This window comes from Amblyomma mixtum, chromosome 1 (genome assembly GCF_055824585.1).
Source record: "Amblyomma mixtum isolate Tamu chromosome 1, ASM5582458v1, whole genome shotgun sequence".
Lineage (NCBI taxonomy): Eukaryota > Metazoa > Arthropoda > Arachnida > Ixodida > Ixodidae > Amblyomma > Amblyomma mixtum.
Genome location: NC_143012.1, coordinates 236,465,261 through 236,477,867, shown reverse-complemented (window position 1 = coordinate 236,477,867; position 12,607 = coordinate 236,465,261). Strand labels below are relative to the sequence as shown.

Here is a 12,607-nt window from a genome sequence, read left to right as displayed (position 1 = left end):
TACGTGCAGTGCTGCTTACATATACCAGCGCGCTAGAACGGAAGTGCTTTGTCTCACCGTGAATGACGATCTTCTCTGCGAAGCGCAGAGCACTGGTTGCGCCGAAGAAGTTTCGGTGTTGCTTATACTAGAATGCCTTTGTGTAACTCCCATTATAAACTGTGGCCCCAATGCCAAAGGCCTCGTTCCGTAGAAAACACGGTTATGGCGTAGTCGGCGTTGTGAGCGAAAAATCACGAGCATGGCTCTGGCAGGGGGTCCCCCAGAGAGCAACCTAGAAGACAGGTGAGCCAACTAGGTCACGTGACCTTGCAGCGTCATCACAACCTGCCCATCGGTTAGTGAGTAAACTGTCCACCATGGCAGGTGGCAGTTTAACTATTGCTCACTCGGGAAGAGCAAACTGGGCCGCACAAGGCCCACCGCTGGGAGCACCTGGCATCGCAGGGCAGTGGCGCATCCCATAACCGCTGCACCACTGCGTCAGGAGTGGTGTGAGGACTCCCAGGGATCTATGAATGTAAAATAGATGATGACCTTCTGCATATATGGCAATTAACCCATTACCCTTTCCTGTCACACCTTTAAAGCGGAATTTAAATGTCCCCTCCAATTTTTTTTTGATGGAAGCAGTATGATGTGAAGTGCATCTGCCTTGTTCCGCAAAGGGTAAAAATTGTCAAGAAGAATACCCAAAAAGACAGACACATCACTGTAACATCGTCACATATAATTTGTTTCTGTATTTTAGAAGAATCGCTCGCGGTATGGTGATAACTTCAACGCACGCCGCATACGTATACAGTTGTCGCGGCATATACGATGTGTGCGAATGCTTCCTTTGTGTAAGATAAAATATTCGTTCGTTTGCGCGCAAAAGAACACGCTTTGATTGCTGTAAAAGGCAACTTGATCTCTTTCTTCTTTTTGCGGGCTCTCAGTCACACAGACACGCACACTCCAGGGGCTAATAACATTGCCGCGAAAACCTGTTGGCGCGTGATACCGAGGTCGCCAGCACAGTAGGTGAGTTCGCGAACCTATGGCCCGCCTGTAGCTTCGGCTGCACTGACTGAGACTGATGTTTCGAGACAACCCAACAGTGCCTGTCGTCGCGTTCGAGGAGCGTTAGCACCTCGTTTTAGCCATATAAATACGGTACCTAAGTCATACATACGGCAGCGCCTAAATTCACGCGCCCGCACTGACACCACCCAAGCTCGTACGTTCGACAACGTCCTTGTGATGACATCGAAATGCGCTTGACACCGATGGCCTTCACGTGGTCACAGACAATGCGAGGTTCCGGAAGTAGTGTGACAGGCACTCTGAGACTTCCAAGGACAGGTGTTCCCGGAGTATAATGCGCAAACGTTGACATGCTGAAGATGGCGCCCCGAACACGCGCCATACAGCGGACGTTCTCCTGGAACTTGTATCGTTGATTACTGATGCAGTTCAAAAGGACGTTGCCGTTCACAGGTAAACGGTGGTCGTGAGAAGCGCGGGAATTCATGCTGTGCGGTCACGATGTCCGTGTGTGTAAGCGAACAGGCCGCGCTTTCATACATCCGTTATATGCCACAGAACGTCACGTTAAAAAAAGTATTTTCTTAATGTCACAGATCAGGTATCACTCCACGGTGGATGTCGTTGTCGGATGGTGGGAACTGGTTTCAGCTACACCGAAAATCATGTCGAACAAGCCGTGTAGCACACACGCACAAGCGTCTCGGTGTTTCGCCCCCCTCAAGACTCGAGTGGGTGTTGACCAAGCACGGAGGATGACGGCACTATGTACATTGGTACACCTTGAACGTTGGTACCTTCGCGTCATAGCTCAGTCCTGGCTTCCTTGCCATCAAATATTGCCGCTACCGCGCCATTGCTGCTCGAACCCGGCGGGCCCGGCGCGCTCTTTAGTGCCGTCTTCTCGTTGGCGGAGAGCGGAGAAACCTTGCCCGACGTTTGGGCGAGACCCCAGCTCTGCACCTCGGCTGAGGCGAACAGCTGGAAGAACAGGCCTGTCACCAGGCCCACGATGCCAGCCAGGTAGAAGGAGTAGCTCCACTGCTCCAGCGTATTCTGCAACATGGGCAATGACGGGCGAGAGTCCACTTTTAATAACTAGGTTTGTTCTTAGAACAAACGGATAATAAAATACAATTAATACTGAAGAGCGAGATCTACATCATGAGGTAGGCCAGTCACTGCAGTGGAGGAAAGTAAACCTGCGTTAATATACACACACTGGCACCTGCAGCATGCAGAGAAATCTCGGCATAGGGCTGTTTTAGCATATCGTTTCTAGTAAAGCGCGGCCGCCACGACTAGCTAGTTTTACCTATAGACACTGCCAAGCGAACACACTACCTAACAAACCCAGTTTTTTCGCTTTGGTGTAACAAATACCAGATCCAGTATGTTCATCGGAGTGGAGTCCATAAACCTTTAGGCATCCAGCGCTAAACGCCTTTGAGGGTTTCGAAAAGGTTAGCGCGACGCCCACGCTGTATGACACAGGACTCACAGAAACCAGTTTGGCACAGTCTGTCGCCGCTTAGTGTAGAGGCAGGCATCTGTAGAGTTTGATTTCAAGCAGCATTCGGTTGTGCGCGAAACTCTGGGGCGGTAACAGTTACGTTAAGTTCAGAACAGTGCAAAGCTCAAGGAAAGATAAGAAATCTTGACGGGTCACACCATGCTACTGCCATGCATTGACCTCGCTAAAATGAACACGCGGAAAGAAAATAAGAAACTGCATGCTGCCAGTTTAACGGCAGTCGACCTCTTGGACAAGTATTTGCCTTTTGAAGTATTAACCTCGCAGGAACGAAATAATGGATGTAACGAAGGAATAGCTATTTTCTTTGGAAGCTCCCGTAGAAACCCTAGTATGTGATATCGCGTCACAGCCCGCTCCGCTGTGTTACGCCTCGAGAGTGTTACAGAACCATAGGAGTTCTCTTGTTCTTCAACCTCCTCGGTGCACATGCCTTACTGCGAGAGCAGCTCCATGTGCTGTTTACTTCCCGTTTTCGCAGCATGCCCTGATGGTGGACCCGTTTGGCAGTGCGCATGGTGTGCTCGATGGTATCGACGTCCCGCTGTTTTCACAATGCCAAGCGGTGTAATATGGAAGTGCAAAGTAGTTTGCATCTACCAGGAGGCGGCCATCATCAAGAACTTCGGGCTGACATACGCAATCTCCACAAGACACTCCTTCCATGTGGTGAAGTGTTGTCGTCTGCATGCTTGTGAGTCGTGCGGCGAAGATAACCATGACCGGTAGTCGCGACAAAATCGCCGCAGCGTTCCCTCTTTTAGACGTTTAGGCTTGCAGAGAAACAGAGCTAAATATTCTGAATTCGTCTCTCCCTGTACTCTATAAAATACTCCTTCAAGATTGTTTTCTATTCGCTGAAGACAAGGATGTCGTATTCGGTTGGTGTACGCGAATATTCGAACGCGTGGTGGGTGCTCGCTGCGCCTGTTGAAAACTCCCGCTAGGCAGATCGGTGGCGCACTAAACGGCAGCTTTGTTGTCCTCTCTATGCACAGTGGCACGAAGGCCTGTCGGCATGTGATAGTAGGAACCAAGGTCGCGTACCGATATAACAAAAAAATGGCTATAAAGAAGAAATAACGGGGCGCTTTCAACTTATTTGTAGGGAGGTTAAACAATCAGTGTTGTGCGCTTCAGACACGTACCATAGTTTCCGTCAGGACACCCGTGATGTAAGGCACCAAAATGCCCGTCGTGTTGCCGATGCTGACGCAGATTCCCAGTATGGTTCCTAAGGGAATGAAAAAGAGAAAAGAACAGAGCGAACATGAAATTAGTGCGTTACGCGTTACCTGCGCCCACAAACGAAGACTGGAAGAAGGCGAATTTTCAACATCAGCCCAAGGACTTAGTCTTCCTTCTCAAAGGATAACAATGATTGTAACACGGATTGTACGAGGATAATAACAACAACAACGTCGGCCGGTTTGCCGCAACGCATTTGCTCTTCGGCGATCCTAACTGATCTCTGAATCACGCACAGCTTCAGCTTATAGAACTAGCTCTGCAAAGTGTCATGATTTGATATGTCTCGAGCACGAAAATAGTAATCACTCCGCAGAACGCAATATGCTCGTAAGGAACATGATGCCACTCAGAGGCGTGGTCACGCAATAATTTATTCCGCAAGAAGATGTGACGACTGCGAGCAGCAGTGGCAGTGTGGTAATAGGCAGCTAACTGCGGGCGCGATAGCACTGCATGCTTCGTAGCCTTCTGGAGCCACACCATATGACGGACACGGCGGCAACAAAAAGCGTTATTTCTTATCATAAGGCATCATTTCTTAAACAAACTGTCTCACTTAACGAACCAGCGCTTACTGAACCATGGCTTGAGCTCGGCTGGAGGGAAAGGTGCGGCACTGGGAACAGGCTAAACCGAGAGCTATGCATTGGTATATCGCATTCGCCTCCCCTTACCAGCCTCGCACTGTTAGAACAGGTATTATAATAACAAAGATTTGTAAGAGCTCTGCTACATCTGCGCGCTGTATTGCTTTCTTTTTTTGGCGCCGTCGCTTGACGTTCGCGAACGCCATGTCTGCTAGAATCAAGGTTACCCAATATCGCCCTCCTCTCGAAGCTTCTATCGTGCTCTCCTTGGCCGCACCTACGCTGCCTGTCTCCACCCTTCGTAGCTTCCACCGTCCTTCTCATTCGCGGAAGACCTTCCGCGTCGATTATGCAGCTTTCGTTGTAAGACATATCACAGTCCTTTTGGCGTCCAAAGCACTGTAGAGCGACGCGCTTTCCATGGCATGCTTCAAGGCTTTCTAATGCTGGTGGCAGCGCTCTTCTCGCTTTTGTTTTGTCGCACCTCATGACACCCCACTGTAGTTTTTGATAACAGCGGAGGCCCTTTTAGAGGCCGCGGTGGCTCAGTGGTTAGCGCGCTCGGTTATCGAGCCGGAGCACCCGGGTTCGAACCCGGCCGCGGCGGCCGCGTTTCGATGGAGGCGAAAAAGGCGCCCGTATGCGTGCGATGTAAGTGCACGTTAAAGATCCCCATTCCGGAGCCCTCCACCACGGCACCCCTTCCTTTCTTCTTTCACTCCCTCCTTTATACGGCCGGGTTCGGGTGTCCTCCGAGATATGCAATACTGCGTCATTTCCTTTCCTCAAAGCCAATTTTCATTTCGTTTTCACAGAGTAGGCCAAAAATCTCTGCCTCTCCCGTAAACGACAGTAGAGTAAGCATGAAATGTTTACGGGCCTAATGTCATCTCGGTGGACACCCGAACCGCACCGTACAGGAAGGGAGGAACGCCACCACCCGTTCAGCGCAATGCCTTGCCATTTGAACGCAAGGTTTTTTGAGGAAAGGAAATGGCGCAGTAATTCTCTGCCATCTCGGTGGACACCCGAACCGCACCGTAAAGGAAGGGAGGAACGCCACCACCCGTTCGGCGCGATGCCTTGCCCTTTGAACGTAGCGCTTCTCCCCCGGATCACGTATGGCAACGAAGTGTAACGTGGCATTTATGTGCTTTTTGCACGCGTTATTAGAAATCGGAAATTATAATTCCGTGCATTATCAAACCCACAGCTCCACTGATATCTTGATAAACATTGAGAAGGCACTGGCAGCAGTTATTTTTTGTCTCATTTGGAGACCAACCGGCGCTTGCATGCCGGTCGCGTAGGAGGGCTTAGAGAGTCTCGTTAAATCTCGTTGTCTCGTACGGTGCCCGGATGTTCTCGTTTCAGAGCGCAGATGAGTGGATTTCAGTGCCCGGATGATGGCTCTCGGTCTCGGCGTGACGTCACCACACTGCGGACAACGGGAGCTAAAAGCATTTCATGCTTAAAAACTGGGCACTGAACCGAAATCTAAGTAATGCCAGCACTCGTATGCGGCTAGATTAAAGAAACAATCACGAACTTCACGTGTATGCTGATGCTGCCGGAATAAACATGCACCATGAACATTCGCAACCAGGGAATGAAGAAATGCCACGGTAAAGAAGCATCGCATGTTGCGGAATGTATGCCTGATTACAACTCCTGTACATTACGGACTGACAGTATCTTGAAATAAATACGCCCATCACGGTGCAACGAAAGGACGGATAACTAAGTTGAGATTGCTATTCACCTCACAAGGTATGATTACAGAAGTTAATGAGCTGCAGTTTCATCGAATTGATCTGTGCCACAGAGCTCGCAAGCGTTAACAGGTTTTGTGCTCGACACTCTTGATTTGCTACCGTGCGCTTTGCTCAATGTGCGCGATAGCAGCTGGGACCCTAAGAAACCCTCCTCGTCTTAGCGGACGCTCTCGGACCCCTTCTTTATTTGACCAAACGCGAATGACAAAAAAAAAAATAAAGAAAAACAAGAAACAGCTGCCGTCGCACCACTGTCACTGAAAGCGGCTGAAGTAAAACAAAAAGGTCCGTTCTAGAGCACCGCGCTCGCGAGAATCTTGTCTCAAGCCGTCGTGCTCGCTCCTCTTCCTGGGTGTGGCCGCTGCTCAGTCCGTCTCGTTACATGGAGATGGCCGGCGAGACGACTCCGCCCAGCGCCCCGTGATGTGTTGGGCTCTGCTGCTTGAGCTGCAGGATGATGGCTCGCATGCGGGACACGTCCTTCGCGTTTCGCGCCGCCTTGGCGTTGAAGTCGCAGAGGCGGGCGATGTTCTCCCACTCGGGCGTGCGGTCGGGGGGCCCGTCCCTGGCCCCCGCCCAGTCGCCGATCACGCTCGACCGGTTGGCGGCGCGGCACTTGGCCACAGACTCGTTGTAGCGAGCGTACCAGTCGGCCAGCTCGCGTTGCGCGTTCTGCCGAAGCTCCTCCTTCTTCACTTCCTCCAGGGCGTCCTTCTCCTCTAGAAGACGTTGCTTCTCCTCACGCCACCTGCACCACAAACACACCGGCGTGAGGCGAATCGCAAAAGGCGCCCGTGTTATGCTTTACGGGGGTTTACCGTCCCAAAGCGACTAAGGCTATGAGAGACACCGTAGTGAAGGGCTCCGAAAATTTCGACCGCCTGGGTTGGTTGGTTTGGTTTGGTTTAAGGGGTTTAGCGTTCCAAAGTGACTCAGGCTATGAGAGACGCCATAGAGAAGGTCTCCGCCGCGGCCGGGATCGAACCCGCGTTTTTCGGGTCAGCAGCCGAGCACCATAACCACTGAGCCACCACGGCGGCTGGGGTTCTTTAACGTGCACTGACATTGCCCAGTACACGGGCCTCTAGAATTTAGCCTGAATCTAAATTCGATCACCGCGGTCGGGTTATCATTGCTGTCACTAGCTATCACTATCGATATCACCATCGCTATCATCAACTACCATGCCCTCGCAGTGGCTCAGTGATTGATTGTGGCGCTGGCGGCTGACCTGAAGACGTGGGTTGGAGCCCGGCCGCGACGGACGAATTTCGATGGCGAGGTCCGTGCACTGTGCGATGTCAGTGCACGATAAAGAACACCTAGTGGTCGAAATTTCCGGAGCCCTTCACTACGGCGTCCCGGATAGGCTAAGTTAAACCCCCCTAAGCCATAAACCAAACAAACTTTTACTACCACTATCCTAATTGGTAAACGAGGGTCCCAGTGACGTCACAGGGGACCAACTTCCAGCAACAGATTTTGCGGATACTTTCGGCGTCACCGTAGCCATCTCATGCTTTCGCATTAATAAAGTGAGAGGAACGAATTCTCAGGTCTTGAAGTAACGTATCAACGTTGTTAACCCCGTACGGAAGCGGCCGAAACGCTTCGCGTTTCACAGCTGAACGCAGCAATAGTCTATCAGCTCAACACTTCAAACCTTGGCGGGAGGGGCGACAAATTGAACGAATTGCGCAGTGCCCGGCAATTAAGGTTCCGGCCTAGCGGCAAAGGACTACCGTGGACAGACGCCGCACATACCTAAGCTGACCCTTCCCTGCCTTCTACTTTATCAATTCTTGCCAAAGGGTGAACCAGAATGAAACTGTGCTCTTACCTGCGTATCGTCTCCGGCTCCTCCCGGGGCACAGCCGGAGGCCTGGTCGGTGTTTCGGGGCCCAGGATCTCGTCCAGAGAGAAGCTGCTCGGCGGCAGATCAGCTGGGAACTGGCTCGACGGTGCCTCGAACACGCTGAGCTCCCCTTCGGTCGAGGTGACTGCACCGCTCGAATCTGGCCCGTTCGTCAGCTCGTCCATTGAGTGGTTCAGCTGCTGTTGCGGTTGGTGCTGCTGCTGCTGCTGCGCGTCGTAGTGGGTCTCGAAAGGTGTGAACTCGTCCATCGTAGATGAGCGGAGGCGGCGGCGGCGGAAGCGGAGCTGGCGCGAACGTCTCAGAGGTTTACAGGAACCGTTTTCAGCGGGTCTCGTCGGAACTCGGTTCTGTTAAACGCGCTGCGGAGCTGAAAGTCGCTGGTGCGAACCCTCGAGGTACGGCCCCTGATGTGTCGGCGTTCGATGCGGCGTCTCGCGGCCCGAACACGCACCCGTCCCGCGAGGTGGAGAGAACCACGGGGGGCTCACGCGCGTTTGCTGCAGCTCTTCGTCATCTTCGGACACAGTGGTGCAAATATTTATTGCAGTGCAGGTAGAGAGCGAGGAAGAGGAGGATGGTTCTATGTCCGGGACGCCAACTTCTTTTGGCTCTCCTCACTGAACCATGGCCTCTTTTCAAAGGCTAACAACAACAACCCTGGCCTATCTCCCGTCGTCGGTATGGGCCATGCCACTAAAGCAACGACAACGACAACAACAACAACAACAACCACAACTTAAGGACAACAACTCTTATCTCTGTTTAGTCCAAGCCCAACTTAAGGCAGAATCCCCCGGTATTGCTCTCCCACGTGCTTTTGTTTCGGCTTTACTAATGCGAGAGTATCATATGGCTCTGTGGGGTTAGCAAAAAGTGTCCGCAATGTTATTCGCACGATTACGTCGTTCTCAGAAGATAAATGTATGAAAGTGTGACAGATAAAATGTTGCGTTGGGAAAAAATTGGTCGATGACACGTATTTAGTTAATTAATTAAACTCGAAAAAAAACGATAAAATATACACTTAGACGTAAAATAGCCATGGTCGTCGATATAGTACATGGACCTCAGATTAGCCACGGACGCCGATATAATATGTGGACGTTTTGCTTTCGCATTGCTCCAGTGCAGGTCACCGCAACAATTTCAAGGCTTTTATGTCTTGGCCGAAAAAAAAATGAAAAATTGGTTTTTGAGGCAAGAAAATGGCCCGTAACTGTCTCACATCTCGGTGGACTTTAAAGGAAGGTAAAGCAGGGAATGAAAGAAGAAAGGAAGAAAGAGGTGCCGTAGTAGAGGGCTGCAATGGATCCCTAAAAGCGTGCAAATAATACTTTAGGCTCAGCATATTGCGTTAAAACACACGAAACGAATGTGGAAAAAAAAAAAATTGGTTGTGGCTTAGCTCGTGTGTGTCGTTTCTTCGTGTGTCCGTGTTTTTTCGCGCTGTTTCTTCCTTTTAAATGGATTACCAACTAGCCCGGAACCTTGCTCTTGTGAGCTTAGCTAAGGTTAAGCTTGGATATCTCGAAGCGAAAAGCTGCGGCGATGCTCGTGGTTTCGCTTAAGGTTATACTTACGGTTACGCTTAGGGTATAGCTTTCTGACTTTTCCGAAACGTATTGTCTTAGCTATACAAAGTTTGTACGGAGGCGGAGGAGGAGACGCGCGTGTATTGAATATGGTGCTGTCTTAGAAGGTTGTTTTAGAGACTTGTACTGCGGTGTCCATTCCTTTTGGGTGTACACCAAGATATGAGAGACAGGCATTTGCTTTCCTTAAAAGCAATTTTCATTTCATTTCATTTTCTTTAATGCCCTTACGGCGCAGTTCGGGTACCCACAGAGATATGAGAGAGACAGGCGTCGTTTCCTTTCCTTAAAACCAATTTTCTTTTCATTTTCCTTCGCTTACGGCGCGGTTCGGGTGTCCACCGAGATATCAGTGTTTCCTGGCGCACTGTTTGTCTTTCATTTATTTTTTATTTGTGATATTTTATTTCTGCCATGTCTTTTTTATTTTTATTTGTGTCAGTGGCGGCGACGGCGACGGCGGCCACCTGCGCCGTGCGTGACGTCACTCGGTCTCGTGCATGCGCACAAGTGGCAAATCTGGGCTCCGGCTCACGCGAAGCGCGGTGTTGACTAGCCTTGTGAAGCTTTTCGCTTCAAAATATCCGAGCTCAAAGCGCCGTTTACTGTTGGATCAAAATGTGCCAGGGTCGAAGCACCGAAAACTGCAGCTTAGGTGTTTAATAGTGTCTGAATCAAAGCTAGACCTCCTGTGAACGGCTGTAACCGCTCCATATCGTCCAAGGAACGCCCTGCATACGAGGGCCGCCTGTGTGCTTTGTGTTCCGTTAGGACGTCCTGTGACCTCATCAGTGACGGTTATCGATAGTAAACTTACTTGCTGCCTCTGGAAAGACCGCAGCAGAGTGCGCGACGGGGCGGGCGATCAGCACTGGTATCTTACACTGATATCGCGCAGGAGCTTACAGAAAAGAGTGTTGTTATGCGAGGCTCAAGACTCGGCACATAATGCAGCTTTTGACTGCTCTTTACTCTGCTAGCTCATTAACAGCGGCGGGGCTGTCGGTCGCAACCGGATTGTTCTTGTGCATTTCACTGCAGGGTTGCAAAGGCGAATGAGCGCGGACTGGGTTGAAATGAATTTCAATTGTTCAAGCCTGACGCACAATGTCTAATTTAAACGGCTGGCGAAGCTTGAAGAGCCTGTCATCGTTGCCGAGGTAATTCTTGCGAATACAGAGAATTATTTCCTCGAACAATGCGACTGCTTGGACTTTGCACCCTCATTACACGCGTCGCTGCCCGCGTACGAAAAACGTGCTGGCGGACCGCAAAAGGGGACGTCTTAACAGGTTTCGTTCTTGATGATGCACTGTGTGGTGGCCCCTAAGAGTGGCAGTTACGTTTAGCAAAGGACATGATAATGCTGCCATGATTACTGATCACAAGACGTTCGGCGCACTGGTGCGAGCCATACTGAGTTGTCCTACACATCCTCAGACCATGGCACATTGCTTTCGGTGTACACGTTCACGAATAGCAATCGCAAGCGTAGCGTAGGAACAAGTGGCTGAAAGCAACGTTCATGACAAGCAGTTAGCTACGTACAGAGTGTATCATTCAAGTAGGTAACGCTTGGTTAAATGACTTGCCTGCGTAGTCTGGTGCCATGTCGACGGGGATGGCCATGTATCCGGCCTCGCTGACTCCGCGGACGGTTCCGGCCACCACGAAGAGCACCAGGCTGAGGGGCCCATTACAGCCGCCCACGGCGGGCACGATCATCAGCATCACCGAGGGCACCAGGTGAGCTGCATGGCAGTGCGGGGAGGGAAAGTTGGTGCTTATTGAGCAGCCCGTTGAACTTATAACGGAAACTATAAACAGCCTGTTCATCACGCGTTAGCTCATCAAGGGGCTGGCCACATGAGATACCAGGCAAAGAGCGGTTAGGATCAATGCACTCTCTCTCTCTTTCACTCAATGTAACTTGCACTTACTACGAATTTCTAATCATCATCATCATCAGCCTGACTACGCCCACTGCGGGGCAAAGGCCTTCTCCATATCTCTCCAATTAACCTTGTCCTTTGCCACTTGCGGCCACCGTATCCCCGCAACCTTCCTAATCTCATCCGCCCACCTAACTTTCTGCCGCCCCCTGCTACGCTTGCCTTCTCTTGGAATCCACTCCGTTACCCTTAAGGACCAGCGGTTATCTTGCCTTCGCATTACATGCCCTGCCCAAGCCCACTTCTTCCTCTTGATTTCACCCAAGATTTAGTTAACCAGCCTTTGTTCCCTGACCCACTCTGCCCTTTTCATGTCTCTTAACTGTGCACCTATCGTTTTTCTTTCCATAGCTCGCTGCTCAGTTCGCAATTTTACGAACTTCTATTCTGCGTTAAAGGAGTGGCACGCCAGGCAGATGAGTTACTCTTTAAGTGCAAAAAACAAAATAGCTACTTCTGGGGGTAGTTGGGAATACATCTCTGAGGGTATTGGCGAGCGCTAGCAAAATACGGAGAGGTCCGACTATCTTCGTGAACGTGGAAGTGGATACAAGAACTACTCCAGGTGACAGAGCTTGAGAAAAATGACGATGCTGTTCCTTCTCCTAAACTAACAGAAAAAGCTGCTAAACCTCTAAGTGGATGTAAGCATTGCCATTCTCATCGTTATTCCCGTGCCTGCTTTTGTGCCGTGGCGTCACCTCGTCTGAGAGACCTTTATTCGGCGTAACGCAGTTTACGGGATACATCAGCGGTTGTAGAAGGAGAAGCACCCACCGAGACCGTTGAAGAGCTTCCGTATATGGGTGGGTGTCATGAGTGCCCGGCTTCGCAAAAGGTCCGCCACTATCCCGGACAGGGCGCCGGACACGATGGCGCCGATGTACGGCAGTGCGGAGTAGAGGCCGTTCTGCGTACAGCACACACGCGATTTTTACGGGCACTCCGCAAAAGGGCATTCGCAAAGATGTTTAAAGGGGCTTTACAATGAAGACAACGTGTACGGTCGTC

At 50.8% G+C, this 12,607-nt stretch overlaps 2 protein-coding genes across 6 annotated transcripts in view; both read right to left on the bottom strand.

Annotated features, from left to right (window-relative positions):
* Window positions 1–713: 713 nt before the first annotated feature.
* Window positions 714–12,607, bottom strand: part of LOC149371278 (sialin-like) — an 82,023-nt gene continuing 70,129 nt past the window's right edge. For all 5 annotated transcript variants that reach the window (XM_089564961.1, XM_089564967.1, XM_089564973.1 and 2 more), the window contains 4 exons: window positions 12,374–12,506; window positions 11,237–11,395; window positions 3,712–3,797; window positions 714–2,085 (listed from right to left, as the gene is read on the bottom strand). In XM_089564961.1, coding sequence (XP_089421087.1) covers window positions 1,834–2,085; window positions 3,712–3,797; window positions 11,237–11,395; window positions 12,374–12,506 — 630 coding nt within the window. In that variant the 3' untranslated portion in view covers window positions 714–1,833. The remainder of the gene's footprint in view (window positions 2,086–3,711; window positions 3,798–11,236; window positions 11,396–12,373; window positions 12,507–12,607) is intronic.
* Window positions 6,329–11,227, bottom strand: LOC149371280 (clathrin light chain-like). The gene is made up of 2 exons (XM_089564988.1): window positions 8,017–11,227; window positions 6,329–6,924 (listed from the first exon to the last, which is right to left on the bottom strand). The coding sequence occupies exons 1-2, from the start codon at window positions 8,298–8,300 to the stop codon at window positions 6,555–6,557; spliced, it is 654 nt and encodes a 217-aa protein (XP_089421114.1). The 5' UTR covers window positions 8,301–11,227; the 3' UTR covers window positions 6,329–6,554.